This window comes from Eleutherodactylus coqui, chromosome 4 (assembly GCF_035609145.1).
Source record: "Eleutherodactylus coqui strain aEleCoq1 chromosome 4, aEleCoq1.hap1, whole genome shotgun sequence".
NCBI lineage: Eukaryota > Metazoa > Chordata > Amphibia > Anura > Eleutherodactylidae > Eleutherodactylus > Eleutherodactylus coqui.
This window is the reverse complement of record NC_089840.1, coordinates 224,560,917-224,580,944: the sequence shown is the minus strand read 5'-3', so window position 1 is coordinate 224,580,944 and position 20,028 is coordinate 224,560,917. Positions and strand designations below refer to the sequence as shown.

The window sequence follows — 20,028 nt, the reverse complement described above, 5'->3', positions numbered from 1 at the left end:
GGGGGGAGGGGGAATACTGTACACCATCACCTCAGTCCAACTGTGAAGCAGGGTGTAGAGAACATCACAATTTGGGGCTGCTTTGCCATTTCAGGGTCTAGACAGCTTGTAATTATTGAAGAAAATATCAGATCAGAACATTTTACAAAATGTAATAGTCCATTTTTAAGCAGACCTTCAAAAGCATACCTGCAAATTTTGGCTCCATCTGGCAGCTGACAACTGCCCCATATAGAACTATATTATGCTTATATCATGCTATATGGGGCAGTCTTCGCTGCTGGAATGAGACAGAAGACATCCAAAAGAGCAAGATCCTTCAAAGGGGAAAGTGCAGGTACGCTACGCTGAAGAGACATTGGGTGTTCCAACAAGACAATTACCTGAAGCACACAAGTAAAATAAAATAAAAAAAAGTTATTTGCAGTCTGAAATGGCCAAGTCAGAGTCCTGGCCCTAAAAAGGGTACCGGTCATCAAGTATAAGCACCATAAACTTAAGCCTCATTTACACAGGATGATTATTGCTCAAATTTTGCTCAATGTCTTTTGAGCGATAATTGCTGTGTGTAAATGTTACCATCATTTACTTTTCAGACGATGATTTTATGTTGAGTTTAAAATCCATCGTTCGGCCGGCCGGCCAATAGCAGGGACCGCACGCTGTGATTCTCCACGGGAGCGCTGATAACATTGTATTCAGCTGCAGTCCCGTGGCAGAACAAAGGGGCTGTATGCAGATAACAGACCACAAGTGAAGGGAGGCTCATTTACATGCAAATGAAGCTAATAAGCTACTAATGTGCATTAGTGCCCATTAACAGTTAATGCAAAATGATCGCTCAAACTGCCATTCTCCCTATCTTTTGAACGAATTTTGAGCGATCTTTTCGTGTAAATGGGGCTTAAGTTGTGGTGCTTACTATTGAGATAACGAGAATTCCAGGAAGCTATGTCTCATACTTACCCAGTCCCCCGTTTCTGTAAGGTTTTCTGTTGAACTCAGCACATGCACAGTAAGCTGGACTCTCTTCTGAAGGTTGTGTGCACACATCTCTGCTAGAAAGGCATTTACCTAGACTAAACTATTGATGACTTACCCTCAGAATGGATCATGTATAGTTGATAAATGAGGGTCCGCTGCTTGAGATCTACACTTGAGCTTTTCGGTCTCTTTAATCAATTGATCTCAAGTACTCCAGCATCTTCTCAGACATTAGACATTATGGTTTTTGGTCACATAGCCCGGGAGCAGCTTACCATTCACGTGAATAGGACTGGGCTGCTATACCACACACAACCAACATACAATGTACAGCGCTGTGCCTGGTATGAACTGAAGCTGGCGCAGTGCTCACTTAAATCAGCTGATTGGTGTGGAGAAGCAGACCCCCACTAATTGACTACACTGATAAAGATTTTGCAACAGGGAGAAAAATATTTACATGAAATAGAGTGTGCTGAATCTGAAGTCAAAATTGGCATATAACTTAAGATCTAGATGTGCTATACGAACTACAGTTTGACGTCAGCATGGCAAATTGGCCTATGTACTGATGCTTAGCAGCATTATAATTGCTGCCCGATTACCTGCATCATGGTTTCTAGCGGCTTGTTGGCAACAAATCCTGGCAGCAGCGGGTTCCTGCAGTATCTGAGCATATCGGTAAGCTGATATCAGCAGTTGCTAGGCCTATATAATGCCAGATAGGCTAAGCGCAAACTTCTAGTTGACAATGCTGTTCTCTTAGACTGGCTCCACACAGGCGATCGCGATTTTGAAATCGCATCTTTATTTCGCTCTGATTTGTGAGCGCCAGTGATGCCTTTTTTGGAGGGGGAAAAAAAAATTGCATGTTTTTTTATTACATAAATTAATGGGCTTTTGTAATGTTATAATCGCAACGCACATTTGTAGCATTGCGCTGCGATAAAAAGGAGCCTCCGTAGAAATATATGGAAGATTACATTAAAAAAAAAAAACGCACATTGCTACAATTTTTTTAGCCCCTTAACTTCGCATAAGTGAAAACATTGCAGATGGGAATGAAACTATTGCAAATCATTGGTTTTATATTCAGCTTTTTTACAGACTCTCGCAGCAGGCGAAAATCACGTGGTTTTCTTGCCCGTGTGCAGCCAGCCTCACAGCTAGCATGTCTGGTTTAGCCTAAAGATGAGTAGGTGAAGTGGTGTTACCATCCAATGTTTGCTACATTTGCTGCAAATACACTACATGTGTTCAGTGGATAACGAACATAAAATCAGTTTCTTGCATCTGTATGAACAGCCAATGACAATGATACGGTGTACAACTTCAGAACGCGACATCCTTGGCAAAATCCAACTACAGATTTGGACTCTGCACACAGTTCAGTACAGGACACAGGAAATATCCCAAGTAGCAAACAAAATTTTTTCTGTGATGCAGTGCTATTGATAGGTCAACAGTTTAGTTCCGGAAAACCCCTTTACCCCCTTGAGTGGCACGCCTGGAAATTTTCCGGGACGAGCTCCACTGCCGATAGCGATATAGCCTGGCAGATTTCCGAGCTATGTATCACTATGGGAGCTGCAGAGCACAATGCCACAAGCTGTGACATTTTGCTCTGCCTGCACAGTCCCACAGAGAACAAAGCAAGGGCTTTGAACAGAAGCAGAAGATATTGCCCATCTGCGGGCAATCTCCTGCTTTTAAGTCTCCTGCTTTGTTTATAGGTTGCCATAGAGACCATCGGCTTGTCAGAAGCAAGCCGATGATATCTGTGGCAGGGAGAGCTGGTGCTTGGCTGTCAGAGGACAAGCAGGCACCAGCTCTTACAGCAGAGATCAGAGAAAACCTCTGATCTCTGCTGTGTTAACCCTTTACATGCTGCAGTCTATATGACTGCAGCATGTAAAGGGCTGTCACTGCAGCATGTAAAGGGCTGTCACCATTGGACCCCCGGAAAGTGATCAGGGGGTCCTGATGGGTCCCTGTGGAAGTCCCCTAAAGGGACAAAAATAAAAAGTTTAAAAAAACAAAAGTAAAAAAATTATAAAAAAAAATAAAAATAAAAAACACTTGTCTCCCTTTACTTTGTAAAAAATGTAAAATAAAATCACGTGTGGCATCCCTGCGTCGTAATGACCCAGAGAAGGGAGTTGGTACATTTAACCCCTTAATGACATGGCCTTTTTTTCCCCCCCATTTCTTTTTTTCCTCCCCGAAACATAAAAACTGTATAAACTTGGTATCGCCGGGATCGTGTGACTCAGAGAATAATGATATCACATTATTTATTCTGCACGCTGAATGCCGTAAAAATGAAATCCAAAAAACAAAATGGCAGAATTTCTTTTTTTTCCCCCAATCTCCCTACAAATGTTTTTACAAAAGTTATGCAATACATTATATAGACCCAAAAATGATGCCATCAAAAAGTACAACTTGTCCCGCAAAAAACAAGCCCTCATATGGCTGGTACAATGGAAAAATGAAAAAGTTATGGCTCTTGGAACGCAACTGCAAAATTAGTTGAAATTCAATGATTAGACCATTTAAAAAACCTGCCCTGATGGGTACCACAGGGTGGTAGGAAACCCACCACTCAAGGGGTTAACCCGATAAAAATGTAATGGCACGACCTGAAGAGGGCTGTGTGTCAAAGACACAGAAAGATTGACAAACTAAAGCATTGCAGAGAGAAAGGGAGCAAAAGTCCTCCTCAGCATTGGGGAAATCTTATTTGCAGCTACAGGAAATACATTTTGGGGAGGAGATTGCTGGTAAAGGCAAATTCCAAGTGGGATCATTTTTCTTTGCAGCTGTATACTTGATTGCAAAATAATTGGTGCCTGGTTGATATCTCTGGGACCATAACCACTATAAAAAAAATCAAGCACCTAGAAGTTGTTCTGCTGCAAAGCTCAGCATGAAGTTACATCTCAGGCAGATATGGACATTAGAGTTGTAGCATGATTAGATGAACAGTCTTGCCACCTGAGGCCCTAAAAGTGGTTCTACCCCATGGCCTATAAAAAGGCTCTCAGAGGCTACTTGAGTGTAGTGGACCCCTTTAGAGGTCAACAAGCTGTACACAAACGGATAGTCATGTCTCTATAACAGAGATTTTGCACATTTACAGAGTTTAACAGGGGTCGCGTTATTGGAACAAGAGAAGCTGGATGATCAAATTGCCGAACTGTCTGACCTGGGCCTTTCCGGCCATACTGTTAGGTGGTGTCGAGACCAGTGGATGCTTGAGAGCATGCACACAAAGCAACTGGGCTCAGGACATCCTCAACAGACCACCAGTAGAAAGGATCGTCTGATCTTCCGACAAGCACAAGCAGCTCCAATTGTTTTTTTGTCCGCCATCCAAAGACAGGTGGAGCAGTCTGTTGGAACCATTTCCAGGTGCTTGGCTGAAGGCAATTTGGTTTCACTGCACTCATGCGTGCCTTTGACAACCAGTCACTATCACCCCTATTTGCAGTGGTGTCATGAACTAAACGGGACTGCTACGGAGTGGAACTGGGCTGTCTTCCCAAACTAAACCTGGATTCATCAATGGACAGCCTTGTCTGTAGACCTTGGGGTTAGTGCCTCAATCCTGCCTTTGCTGTGGAGCGGCACTCTGCCCCCACTGCTGGTGTGATCATGATCAAATGTAAAATATTGAAAGGGAAGGGCACTGAACCGTTAATTGTTTGTAGCAACCAATCCCAAAACAGCATTGGTTTTAGTAGAGCAGCTTAAGGAATGATAATTGGTTGCAAGGGTATCCACGGCTGCAGAGCCTCCAACCGTATCAAGCCCGAATTTTAGAGACAGAGCTAGTACATAAAGCAGTAAGGCATTCCAATATGATCCTCACAAAGACTGATCAACTTCTGATTATTGGATGAATGGACCCAATATGTAGCTTTTGTAACTCCAAGAAACGTAAGATGGAGACTCTTCAAATGTGCTACAAGAGTGGAAACCCGGGCAATGCCAGGTATTTGAATTAGTCCACAAGATAAGAGTTTAGCGCAAGATCACTAGAACTTCTACTACTAACATGGTGTATCCCAATCCTCCAGTGCTCTTCTGCAGCATAGCTATAGTCATATGGCCATGTTTCCACATCTCCTGTACAAGGTAGCATGTGTTTCAACACTACAGAACATACTGCTGACTTGCTGTGAAAGAGGAATGGAGGACGGAGGCCCTACAAATTAGTGATCGGTGGTGGTTATACCATCGGTACAGAAGGACACCACAGGTCTCAACTTGTGGGCTAAACTGCAACTGAGCGTAAATAAAGTTTTTAGAATATGAGACCCGGAACACCACTTGGCGAGTGATCGAAATCTACTGTGTCCATGGTTATTCAGTGACCTGTACACAAAGTAAGACACACATTGCAGGTAGATCTAGTATTCCGTGTTATACGTGTGATGTATGTGGACTTTCATCCTAACCTTAACTGATGTAAGCCTCTGGAGAATTAGTCCACAAGTTATGAGGTGTCTGCAGAAATAGTTATTTTCAGCAGAACTGGCAAGCAGCGATGCTATCCTGAAAAGAGATTATGTAAACCGTTCTGCTGTGCGCACATTGTGCTGGCCTGTGAGAGGTACATTATAGACTTGTAGCTGACAATTAGCTTTTATAATACAAATGCTTACGGAAAAAAAGTGATTGATTTCACTTCAGGGAAAATTCTTTCCTCAATCATTCAATTTAATCATATAAACAAGTGTTTAACAATTCTCATTCCTCACGTGTCCAAAAAAACCAACCGATTGTCCTGGTCAATGATCACTTTTTAACTCACTATAATAAAGTACCACCTCATTAAAATTGGTGTTTCTGTGTTCGGGCATACAGGAAATATTTTGATCATTTACTTCCAGAACACACCATAAAAACAGCCAACGTATTACCACCCCCATAAAGTATCTGAATACAAGCAGTACTTAAGTCATTGTATCATGCTAAATAAGTCAAAACTAAATCTGTGGCGGATGGAAATTCTTGAAGCCTGTACAAAGTTTTATTAGGGAGGTATGGAAGGAGAGCGTTAACTCTTTACACGATCACATCCCCCTTCTGGTGGAATAGGAATAATTCTACTAAACCAGCACTGAAAAGTAAATTCAAGAACTGTAGGGGTATAATAAGTAACAATTCTGGAAATGTCTAATAAGTTCCAGATTAAAGGGAACATGTTAAATTGAAAAGGCAGTCTAATTTGCAGGCAGTAACTAGGGGACTGTTACACTGAAGAACCATCATCCGATTCGTCGTCACCCAGAAAGGGTCATTGAAGAGTGTGAATAGTATAGTGGAAAGCTATTAAATAGAGCTAGAGATTGTAAAGAGATTCGTTTGCAGGTAGTTAAAATAAACGACTGTGCCTCTACACCGGTCCCTTTTTTTTAAAAAATTTTGTAAAATTTTTAAACGTTGGTTAATTAAGTGAGCAGATACGAAAAGGACGATCAAATCCCCACTTGTCAATTGGTGGCCGAATTTACATGGGACGACTGTCCTCTGCATTTCCTCATTTGACTATTAGCCTGATGGTTATCTCATGTAAACATACTCTAATTGTCTGATGGAGTACTCTTACACAGGACAACTAAGTATCTGACTGCTATCCCAACGACTATTGCTTACTGAATGAAGACAGGGCACACCAGAGATCTTTACTAGCCGCCCATCTACAGTCGGAGTAAACCGGCAGTTGTCCATAGATTAACTACTTTCTGTTGAAAGAGGCCAACAGTCAAAAGTGAATCCGGCCCACTTGCCCTGTCAGGTCCTGGGTTCTATTGGGACAGTCGCCCGTTATCACTATTAAGTAATATCTTGGGCGACTATCAGCCCATATAAAAGGACCCTGAGGCTGCGTCCACACTAGGCCGATTTCCAGTGTAATGACCACAGCAGATCAGCCACGGAAAACCTGCCTCAAGACTTGCACCATTTGGGGCAGGTTTCAACACGAATTCATGTGCAGAATCCACACCCCCCCTCATTGAGAGGGGGCGAATTTCACAGTGGAGACAACATAATTGACATGTCGCAAGTTTGAATTCTATACCACACGTCACTTTCAGGAGCCTGTGAACGAGACCTTCAAAATCTTGTTTACTTTTCTACTGTAAATGCAGCAAAATTTCCAAGCGGAGGGTCCCAACGAAAATTCCTCAGCAATCCTGCTTCATTGGAGCCCAGCCTAAGGCAGCTTTCCCCGTGTGTACTTAGCTGTCAATCGCTGAGTCTGACCACTCACTGGACTCCTAAGAGCAGATGTTTACATGATACTATAATGTACAAATTACAAGTTGTAGAACAGATTGATATAGTTTTGTGGGGAGAAATTTAGTGCAACTTGTTGCCTGAAAACTAGAGCTCCACTTTTACCCTAAAGTGCTCCCTTTAAGCAGAAGTATAAACTAAAAAACAGCAAACCTGAGAACAAGATTAGGTTCACAATTGTGGGAGATATCCAATATGTTCACCATTTTGTATGTATTTTCTGTTGTCAACTGTGAATATACTGTATTTTGTGTATGGTCTAATCCTTTGGGGGAAGGGAACATCGCCCCCCCCCACCTCCACAAGAATTGGAGAAGCAGTGCTGTGTGTCCAAGAACTGGTCAAACCAGTTCTAACTGGCAGAAACCTATCTAGGAATATCGGTCTTTGTCTTGGTCAAGCAGAGAGGAGAAACAGGATGTTCTTCTCATGAGATCAAATTCAAGAATGAACTGAGCGTGCTCACTGAAGTTCCTCCCAGATGGATGACATCAAAAGCTACCACACAAATACCTCCCTCTGAGGACGACCAATCAGCTCACTAAATAATGTAACTGTGTCCTAAATTGCCTGACTTCCTGTGTTGAAACTTATTTAAGTTTTACCCGCGCTTAATAAAGCTAGAGATTCTTTTGGGACACATGTAGGCTTGTGATCTTTGAAGGCTCTCCAGGCCTGTACACATCAAATTTGGAACGCACAGTATATCGAATAGCGAATTTTGCGCTAACACAACCCATTTGTAATGTACGTGTATGCTTTTCCATTCATTATCTAGCTTATAAAAAAAGACGATTGATGGGACGGTCCGACCGAGGCATCCTATAAACGTGTACGTCACAATGTACTGCCTTCGACAGCGGGTTTTTAATGCATGCCATCATTACGATGTGTGATGAGGGCGTTAAAAAAAGGCAAAAAACACAGCAAAAGAGCAGACCGGGCTCGAAAATCACAGTGCTAGGAAGCGACACGTTCAAGCACATGTCTGCAAGACCTTATTGAAATCAATGGGAACGTTATGTCGAGATTACCGCAGCTTTCAAAATGCTGTGGTAATTGTGGTAAACAGCGCATGTGTGGAGCAGCCTAAGAGATATACTTGGATCAAAAATATTTAAAGCCCCCACCTCCTTCATTTTAGGACGTGCTCTATGCGTTCAGAAGTAAAGGGACATTACAGTTTGACAAACTGAGCTTGTTCTACTTTGCAATGATAGTAAAAGCCTGTCGATATCCCTGACAGAACCAGAGCTACAGTTGTGAAGTCAAGGGCATGTCGGTATTACTTACAGTACTGGTGCTACAGCCATTTAAAGTAGGGTCGGAAATGCTCAATTTACAGCTGTGACTTTTCAGTCAGTGTGCAGAGAAGAGAGGGAGGGGACAAGCAGAGAACAGCTCCGATTCTCTGGTCTCTTCCCTTGTTCCAGAGTTAGGGTGACAATTTTTATTGACGTCATTACCCCTATATCAGAAAGTTTATTTGCCAATTATTATTTCTCTTTTTTTTTGGAAGAAAAACTTGATCCTACAGATTAGTATCATTGTGACAACACAAAATGTTATAAAAAGTTAACATTTATACCACGTGGAGAACGTCATAAAAATAAGTCCCAAAAAATAATGCTGAAATAGCTTTTTTCCTCATTTCCCTCCCCAGGCAAAAAACAAGCAAAAAATATATATATTTTTTAGAATTTGTTGTATTTTCCCTCCTTTATTACTCCTAAAAATTTATGGACAGAATTGACTTCTGGGGACTATTTGGGTGTGCCAATCACTGCTGCCAGTGAGACTGTGTGGACAACCCTTTGACAAGGGAAATTGTAACACCCAGTTGTCAATTTATTCAAATTTCTAGGAGGAATAGCAAAGACAAGACTAGCATTTCCTAGAACAGACAAGTCTGGAGTGCTGACAGCTTCTAATTCATGCTGGTTTGGCCAATAAAATTATAAAAACATTACCTTTCTTTGACTTCGCTCCTATCTTCAATTTGGACGGCCAAGCGATCTGTGTGTTTGTTTCTTCCATAATCTGCAGAAAGAAAGTGAATGAATCTTAAGTAATTTAATAGTTCCCTTTTGGTTTCAAGCAAGACGCTCACCACCACATCTTGAGTTCACAGTCTGGTCAAGACACCACTTTAATGAAAATATCAGATTAGACAAACAGACCTGATCAGACGGAGGATATTTATGTAGAAATAGAAAGTCAGAAACTCATTACAAAATCAGCTATATTGAAAGGTGAAGCGGTGTATCACTTTACGTAATGATAGTCGACAAAACACTTACTTTTTGGAAGTAGATTCGTTTTCAAAAAAAATCAATGGCTATATTCTAAACAAAGCAGTAATGCTCATCTGCCTCACCGTACTCAAGCGCCCGTGACTTTAATGGGAAGCAATATCTGGATATCACAAGTGCTATAATTGGCTAACCTTCAACTACAAGCCATATGTAGGCAAATATCAAACACTTATCGGAATGTATCCAAACAGACCACATATACACACATAATGCTGAGAAAAAATACATCAACTAACATGAGGTTCGTGGTTATATTTTAATCAAATTGTATAAGGACACTAGCCACTTCATGGCTACCTCTTTTTAGAGAGAGTCACTAGCATACTGTGCAAAGTACCATATGGTGACCACTGCCACCACAATATATCACCCAAAAGGGAAGAACCCTGTAGGCCAACATCACCACTGTGGTCAGGTGAAGCCCCCAGGGCTCCAACCCATCCCTCTTAACGACCCAGAATAACAAAAGCTGCCACCCACCACTTCACCATATGAAATTAATCACTGGTGAGCTGGGGCTGCTAGGACCCAACAGCTCTACCATTGTATGGGTACATGACAATCTCAAAGTCCAATGGAAGAAGTTGCACTGCTTATTTCTCCATTCACTATATAGGGCTCACTGAGTGCTATGTAGGCTGCAAAAGAACACAGAAGCGGTTACAAATCGTGATGAGCGAGCATACTCGCTAAGGGCAATTGCTCGAGTGAGCATTGCCCTTAGCGAGTACCTGCCCGCTCGAGAGAAAAGGTTCGGGTGCCGGCAGCGGGCAGGGAGCTGCGGGGGGAGAGCCGGGAGGAACAGAGGGGAGATCTCTCTCTCTCCCCGCCCCCGCCCCCCCCCCGGCTCCCCGCTGCTGACTGCTGCTACTCACTGCTCCCCCGCGCCGGCACCCGAACCTTTTCTCTCGAGCAGGCACTCGCTAAGGGCAATTGCCCTTAGCGAGTATGGTCGCTCATCTCTAGTTACGAACCTTCCCAGGGTCTCCAGCCGTTTCGGAAAGCCAGGCACCCAACGTGCTCCTGCTGGACTACAAGAGCAGAAGCTTTCAACCAGCGTTGTACATATTCGTACACCTCCCATAGAGCTATGCTGTCATGCGCAGTCCAACATCGCTGCCATATGTGATGACATGCCAGCACACACAACCTTTTTACCACCTGCTAATGTAAGCCCGGCCTTACAGATGAAATGCCCACAACTGTACAACCCAATCACTCAAAGCAAAGGGTTATAAAAACTTTGTTGCTTAGAAATAAGCCTGGGGGACCATGTATGGCCTTGTTTTTGGGGCTCTTTGGGCAAAAATTTAATGTTATTTGATAAAATTTGATGTAGCTTCATATCTTGATGTAATTTTTTTAGATTCACGACTTTATTATATTGATTGCTGTATGTAATAGAAGATACTAGTGACTCCACTCAAGTAAAAAAACACTTACTGGGTAACTATTTTTTAGCAAATCTTTTATTTCCATCCATGGAAGAAACTATTTTCCGCCCTATCTTACCACCTCTCAGCATATTCTCTTTTAGACCATTTTTTTTTATTGCTGCTGTGTTTTACATATTCATTATGGGAGGAATTACGCTTTGTTCTTATCAAAAATATTTCCATTGGCGAATTGGTAGCACTAGATTTATGGCATGAAACTAAATCACTAGCTGCAAATTCCACCTTAATGCAATGCATGGCGTCATCTTAACCCTTTCACCGTCACCTTCCAATGTGATGTCAAAAAAATCCATTATTGTTGTATATTCGCCCTTATTGGGGAACATTACTTTCTGATGAACATGCAAATTAAAAGTAAAACCAAAAAAATTGTGAAGAAATAAGAACACTGCCGACATCATAAAGAACTCATTAATCTCTGCTGTTTAGTTACCATATATCCTCAAATGTTTCTCAAATATCAAAAGCGCTTTATGATGAGGAGTCAAAGGGTACAATGCTACCCCATCGCAATAGATCCACATTAGAGATGAGCGAACGTACTTGTTTAGGGGGATTTCGCAATCGAGCACCGCTTTTTTCAAGTAACTGACTACTCTGGCGAAAAGATTCGGGGGGTGGTGTGGTGCAACCCCCCGCTCACCCCCGGCGCCCTCGAATCTTTTCGCCCGAGTAGTCAGTTACTCGAAAAAAAACAGTGCCCGATTGTGAAATCGCCCTAAACGAGTACGTTCGCTCATCTCTAATCCACATACATTCCTCCCATCCTTTGAAAACATTAATTGTAACGTTGTGACTCACGTATGAAAGCTTGTCAAATCCTTAGCTCATTAAACGTGTGAGACTCCTTATGCAATGTATTGTTTGGAGCCCTTCGATCACGTGTCGGGCAGCCATTAACCTCCAGCTCCATATACAGGCAATGTTTGGGGAGACAGGTTTTTGTTGAACCCCCAATTATTAAACAGTTTGGGTTAAACCTAAGTTCTAGAACAAATTCTGCAGAACCAAGTCAACTCTGCTGAATAAAAGGGCAATATAATATGCCACAAAACAAAAAACGACTACAAAAATGTAGTCTTGGATGCAGATCCTTTTAAATTCCAAAAGCATCTCTGATGAAGCCAAAAATCTGAAATCCCACAGATATCTAATGAAAAAAAATGTTGGGAGGTTACACAATAGTCCTGATGCAAATCACAATGAAGACAACAAGCCAAGAGTCGGCTTGTAGGGAGTTACAAGCCTGAGAAATGTAGAGGGTGTAGTAAGCTGGTACTGAGAACCTGTCAGCCGGGCAGTCAGAGGAACCGCTGATAAGACAGACATCGCAATTAGAAGTGGGCATGCCAAGTCATTTCACCGAATTGATAAACAGGGAAAACAAAAAAAAAATGGATAAGATTAAAATAAATTCAGAGGAATGGATACATACTAACCTCTTAACACAGCAGGTTTCACAATGCACTACTTATGTGATGATACAGCATTCCTTTTACCACCAGCACAACTACCAGACTGTTTGCTGCACACTTCAGGCTTAAAGGGGTTGTCCCGCGCCGAAACGGTTTTTTTTTTTTGTTCAATAGCCCACCGTTCGCCGCGAGACAAACCCGATGCAGGGGTAAAAAAAAAAAACAACCGTCCAGTACTTACCCGAATCCCCGCGCTCCCGCGACTTCTTACTTACCTTAGTAAGATGGCCGCCAGGATCTTTACCCACGATGCACCGCGGGTCTTCTCCCATGGTGCACCGTGGGCTCTGTGCGCTCCATTGCCGATTCCAGCCTCCTGATTGGCTGGAATCGGCACACGTGACGGGGCGGAGCTACAAGGAGCAGCTCTCCGGCACGAGCGGCCCCATTCGGAAGGGAGAAGACCGGACTGCGCAAGCGCGTCTAATCGGGCGATTAGACGCTGAAATTAGACGGCACCATGGAGACTAGGACGCTAGCAACGGAACAGGTAAGTGAATAACTTCTGTATGGATCATATTTAATGCACAATGTACATTACAAAGTGCATTAATATGGCCATACAGAAGTGTATACCCCCACTTGCTTTCACGGGACAACCCCTTTAAAAGGAAAAAAAAACTCCGAAACCCTTTTTTAATATTTCTATCTTCCCTAGGCCACAAAATCGTCATATGTCCCACTCCCAGTTCTATGCATCTCCCACGATGCCACTTGGTCCCTCCATGCCCGGTCTTTGCTTACAGGCTGCAGACAACCTGTGTAAAGCATGTCACAGCCTACTACAGCCAATCAGACCTCAGTGTTAAAATGCTGGGCTGTCAGTGGCTGCAGCAGTTTGGGTCATCCCGTATACAGGCAGCTGCAGCCTGTAAACATTACACCACAGGGTACACCTGAAGCTTCTGGGCTGGAGATGCAGGCAGCTGGGAGAGTAGAGTATGACTTTTGTGGCTTTGGGAACATGGTTAAAAAAAAAAGCCACAACCCCTCTAACAGTTTAGTCAACAGCGATCACGGCACATAAATGGTCTTATAAAGCAATAGGACTCTAAGATCACCAGCGTCCTTGTGACGATCAGGATTTGCCATTGCCACAGGCCTCCAGATCTGCTTCTGTAATATGCTGCAATACTTTTGTATCACAATGTATTATACCTTTCAGTAAGACCAAAAAAAAAAACATGCCCCTTACAAAATCTTTAAAAAAAAGTGAACTATACAATTCTTATTGCTGCAACTGTAACGACCCATCTGCTAAACATCATGCTGCATGGGGTAAAATAAGGTAAGACCTGCAATACCATTTATGTCCACCAACTGGTTGTGGTGCAGACTGTGCCACTGGATTGTCTGAAGATTCTCCACCTCATGTGGCTGTACCCTAACAGGTAAATCAATAGACATGTACTTTTCACTACTACCATTTTAGAGTAAAAATCATGACTTTATGCAGAATTTAAAAACTAAAAAAAAACTAAAAAAAGTTTATGGCGTTTGGAATGTGGTGACAAAAAAAATATTAAGGAAAAATACATATACGTGGACAAGAACATAGTAATTAATTACTGTTACACAAAGTCTTCAAAAAAATGTAGAATTCTACATCCACACTGTTCAGAAGTCAAGTCACTCTAAGCACAATTCTCTGCCAAGCCAGAGCTTAGAAACAAATCCTAATACAAAGTGAGAAACCCCAAATTATTTAGCAGGAAGATATACAGCACATCAGGGGGAGAAGTAAATCTAACACTTAGGAACAGTAGAGGTAAGTCATTTTTTACTTGCAAATAAATGACAAAAGGGCTGGGGAAGGGGGGGGGGGGGGGGTCTGACAAGGCGATTCCAGGTATTTAATTATTCCAACCTTTTGTATAATACAAACCAATATTAAGAAAATACAACTCTCCGCACTGCAAATATGCAGCAAGTTATATTACAATACGCGGGCAGGAGATTTTGAAGACCCCATCCACATAACTTTCCCCGCACGGAAAAAAATCCATATGCTGCAAACTGTCCAATCCACATTCTCATTCTGTTGCAGTGAACTTCCACCCTTTCAATGTCTATATGGTGTAATCCACGGTCAACCTGCTACAAAACCCACTGGACTCATTCTATGAAAGGTCAAGGCCACCAAAAACATTAAATATTCTAGGTTTTGGGTGTAAATGAAAAAGTTGTATATGTAAAGAAATTCAATATATACATCTAATGTCTTCTACTTATGGGTTCCTTCTTAACCTTTTGGAGGACCAATGGCCATAGTTGTCCCATCGTTTTATTAAACGGTTTCAAAATCAAGTCACAGAAATAGACAACCCTTTCTATGAAGGGTTTCTTGAAAGTTATATTAGACCCCTCTGCCGCAGTGAATTAGGTTTTAAATCAATTACGGTCTTGAAGGGTTAAGGAACCTTGAAGATCAAGTTCGAGTTTAAAGTGCATCCTCAACTTGGTTTCCTTGCTGTGCTAGGCACTTTATCATGGTGGAAAAGAGCAAGATTTTGGATGGCCCCTACTCGCCTCCCCTAGGATCTTTTCAAATAACTTAAAGGGGTTGTCCCGCGGCAGCAAGTGGGTCTATACACTTCTGTATGGCCATATTAATGCACTTTGTAATATACATTGTGCATTAATTATGAGCCATACAGAAGTTATAAAAAGTTTTATACTTACCTGCTCCGTTGCTAGCGTCCTCGTCTCCATGGTTTCGGACAAATTTTCGGCCTCTGATGGCCAAATTAGCCGCGCTTGCGCAGTCCGGGTCTTCTGCTTTCTTCAATGGAGCCTCTCGTGCAGGATGCCGGCTCCGTGTAGCTCCGCCCCGTCACGTGCCGATTCCAGCCAATCAGGAGGCTGGAATCGGCAATGGACCGCACAGAAGAGCTGCGGTCCACGGAGGAAGAGGATCCCGGCGGCCATCTTCACCGGTAAGTATAGAAGTCACCGGAGCGCGGGGATTCAGGTAAGCGCTCCGGTAAGCTTTCTTTAGGTCCCTGCATCGGGGTTGTCTCGCGCCGAACGGGGGGGGGGGGGGGGTTGAAAAAAAAAAAAAACCCGTTTCGGCGCGGGACAACCCCTTTAACATTCCTCTGAGAAAATGTATCTGTAGACATAGGAGTAGTGATTAGACTTCAGACTTGAGAGAAGCAGTTAACTTCCACAGAGCCCTCCTGTAGGTTTGAATGACCTGTTGCCCAATTCTCTTATGATAGTTGTGTATCACTGGATGAATCGTTGGTTTTCCAGACCATCTCCGTGTTGTAGATAAAACTGCCATCTGGAAATAACCTCACATGGTACCAAATTTAACTTTGTAGCGGTCCAGGTTTTTAGCAATACTGATGCGCATTACTGCTCTATAAGTGATGTCTACGTGTCTTTCCTGTACTGTATGTGACATTACGACAAGCTTATGTAGGTTTATAATAAACTTTATGGCAAAAAATAAATTAGCAGGCCCCACATGGATCATCATCAGCAACATCCCTTAAACAAGCAGAGACGTCTATATTAGAATCCCATGTGACATCACCAGGCCAAAAGACCCAGTGATGATGTCACCTGCCAGATGCTGTGCTGCCGGAATGCCAAAGTAGTGAGCCGGTACTACTTTAGGTATATTAATCGAAGCATAGTTTAGGGCAGGGAGGCACAAAAGTATAATTAAAACAACTCAGACATCCCCTTTAATTGTAATTAAAACTTTCTAAGAGCCCTCCAGCTTGGCATGATTACTTCAGATACAGAACCACCCAGTCTCCCTGCTTATTCCCTTTTAGAGACTGAAACATCAAGCACCTGATTTTACTAGAAGAAATGGTTGCATGTATTAAAAGAAGACTGCACCCAAAGGTTTATGAAAATCTTCCCCCCCCCCCCCCCCCCCCCCAAATCATGTATCCCATGATCCTTCCCATTGAAGTTACTTGGTGAAACCAAACTAGCTTCCCTCCAAGATAGCCAACAAGCACCACCATAGTGCCAAGAAGATACCCCCACCAATTAAAGTGTTCTACAAAGTCTACTTGTGTCTTTTCGTTCAGAAGATATTCTAGGTGGCTTCTTTGAATCACTCTGCATAAACATATTGCTTTGTGAATATATACAAAGTTCTGAAAGAACTCTACTCAAACTTTCTACTGATCAACAGGCAGCAAAAGACGTATCAACGCATGAATCACCACAGCTGGAGATGAATTATGGCAATTCTAAATTTTCTTAATTACCATTAGAATGCCAGCAGAGATGTCTGAGCATTTTATCAACTGCGAAGAGCTGTTGTGACTCATCACTATCATTTTTTGCTGAGATGACATGTGCCTGCAAATGGAAAGCATGTGCTGATCAGTTACCACCAACTTAGGAGCCGCTCAAAATAGAGGATCATTAGGAGATAAGACTTTGGCTGATGAATGATGTATTGCAAATTTGAAAAAGGACCGGTTACTGTTTTCTTGCAACATTGCAAGTATTCTCTTTAAGGCTAGAGTTAGTGACAGGCGTCACGCCACCAAAGATCGCTGTACATCTCCAATCTCACTCATCTAGGGCAATGAGGCTGCGGTGTGCAAGACTACGATTGCATCAAGTTCAAGTCACAACACGACCCCATTGGCCTCACCAAGCATGAGGTCACAGTGCTACACAGCTATTTTTTTGCTGCACAACCGCGGTCACTGCCCTAGTTTTGCCCCAATACAATTCTCAACAAGGAAAGAACCGAGGATGAATCTAGCGCTGCATCGCAAAACGCATGATATGAGAAGACCCTCCTGAAGCTCCGTGGCATTTCAGAGAAAATATTTTAAAAGCAAGTTGGGAGAAGAGTCATTGGGGGCAACAGGCTGCTGGCTTCTCCCAGCCTTGCTTCGGTTGGCCGACTGGCACTAAAAATCCAATCAATGGGGGAAAACCCAAAATGTTGATTTCTGTTTGAATTCAGTTACTCTACTACAAAAACAGAAATGACAAAGTCCTAAAACGCAGGTGTGAACTGACCCTTAATAGTTTTCAGGAATATCGAGAAACCCATAAGAACATCATGGCTTCTCGATGTAATTAATGACCACCCATAAATGCTGAATGTTGAAAACTGCATCACTGCAAGCTTTGAATCTGTCCGTCAGACTGACAGCGGGGATGAAAATCTCTGGACGGTTCATGCTGGAAAAGTCTACCAGCGTATAAACAATTACAGTATTTATAAGAGCGGAGCACGGAGCACCACCACTGCTCCGCAGATGTTCTACCAGTAAGACTTTGGGCTACAGACCAACTTCTCTTCCAGAAAACTAATTGTTTGAAGTGCTTATCTTCACTTAGCAACAATTGCCATTCCTGGAAGGAGATTTTGCATGTTCAAAAACCTGCCAGATTGCCAATGTGTTTCTGATAGAACATGTTTATTAGGTTACCCACTCGCGCCACACTTCACGTGTTATCGCTTATGGAATTTAACCTGTTTATTTTGCATATGTGACTATACACTAACTGAAATTAGTAGACATTGCGGACAAAAAAGGATCTCACCTACTGTGATTCCATGAAAATAAGACCTACCCTGATAATAAGCCCTAGCTACACTAGATTTAAAAACAAAAAAGCAGCAACACTTCCCTAGCCGGTGACATCCTGGTGCGTCGTGCTGGTCTCTGGCACTGCGGCAGGCCGTTGTGTCTTCTGGTGGACAGCATTCTCTTCCTGGTAACAGGGCTTTTAATACCTTGCCTCCAGCAAGCGAGTGCTGTGACTGAATTACAAGCGCCACTGGCTCAGCCAATCACAGCCTGCGTTCAAATCGATCATTTAAAGCCATTCAGTGAATGACATCACTGTGATTGGTTCATTGCACACTGGCTCTGATTGGCTGATCCAGTGGCACTCATGATCCAATCGCAGCACTCGCTTGCTGGAGGCAGGGTATTCAAAGTCCCATCAGAAACAGTTATATGTCAGCGCAGAGGACTCAGCAGCCCGCCGTAGATCCGGAGGCCAGCGTGAGGCACGAGGATGCCGTCGGATAGGCAAGTGTAAGACACACACCCCCCCTCCCCCGGAAATAAGACACTGTGCCTCTTCTGGGGCAAAAATTAATACAAGACAGTTTTTTTTTGGGGGGGGGGGGGGGGGGGACCGCGATAATTTTTTATCCGATGAAGGCAGTGGTATTGGCTAGAGGGATAAATTTAAGGCTTTAGACCCAGAAAAGACATCCACTTTGTAGAGTAGACAGGAGTCAAAATTAAACATCACTAAGGGTGCTTTTACACTTGCGATCATGATATTGCTGCGTTTTTACACAAATGTCAATAGGACTTTCTATTAACGCATTGCACAAAAACCGCAAGATTGTGCTTTGCGATTTTTGTGCAACGCGTTTTTAACATTAGAAAGTCCTAATGAGATTCGCATTTTTAAAAAAACGCAGCGATATCATGATCGCATGTGTGAAGGCATCCTTAGAATATTAGGGGGTTCAATATGAGAGGTTTAGGTCATTTGTGGTGGTCAAAAGCCTGCAGAGGTTTATAAAAAAAAAAAATATATATATTGTTCTAATTGTATAATCTATTGCATTTATATTATATAAATAGGTTGCGAGTTCTGTTAATCTGACATGTGTTTGTTACAGAGATTAAGCTCCAACATTCGGTGGAGCGCTCCAAGTCCCACTTTCCTTCACACCGCTCGAGTGTCCTGGCTACTGCTATATATATTCTTCATGCACATACATATGCCCCATGCTTCTCTTTGGGCGGCTTGAACTGTGGAACACGCACACGGATTTTGCAAATCAAATCCGTCCATGGACACTTAGTCTCTTCTCCAATTATCCATCTAATATATATATTATGCACAAATTATATCCATCTATATATTTAATTTTATTTTAAGAAATACAAAATAAAACCGGGCACACGGGGCTCCTTTTACACAGGTTCAAAAATGGCGTATGATGAACACGAGGAATCTAGTTGGATTCCCTTTATTTTTCCATGTAATAGCAGCCCACCAAAAGCAACAGAAGCGTGGGTTCACAGACATAAGGGGTTGTCAGAGACTACAATCTGTTGTCATTTGTTAAATGGTATTTTAACATGCCGCTTGGGTTAAAGAGGAGTGATCAGGCCTCCTGAAGTACTTGCATTTCCATGAAGCTATGATTCTACAGCATCTTTGTGTCTCTACATCGCACTTTTCCCAATACGCCTCTTAACACAGTTGTCAATATTTGCAGATGTTTTTAACAGTGGGCAGTAGTCCAATCAGCGCTATCAGTATAGGGACACACCCCTTTGTCAAGAGATGGTAACACCCAATTGCTACTTTATTCATCAGGTGCAACAGGTGTTCGATGGCAAACCCTTTACATATACAGCAGCACCAGTTGAATGGTCATCCCATCATGCCTACTCCATGCCTCACCCCTTATAAAATTATATATGTACGTTCGCTAGTACCGACCACTCCCTACTCCTC

At 42.6% G+C, this 20,028-nt stretch overlaps 1 protein-coding gene across 3 annotated transcripts in view; it reads right to left on the bottom strand.

Annotated features, from left to right (window-relative positions):
• Positions 1-20,028, bottom strand: part of BICC1 (BicC family RNA binding protein 1) — a 221,854-nt gene that overhangs the window by 91,061 nt on the left and 110,765 nt on the right. For all 3 annotated transcript variants that reach the window (XM_066600784.1, XM_066600786.1, XM_066600785.1), the window contains exon 3: positions 9,264-9,333. In XM_066600784.1, the coding sequence (XP_066456881.1) occupies positions 9,264-9,333 (70 nt within the window). The remainder of the gene's footprint in view (positions 1-9,263; positions 9,334-20,028) is intronic.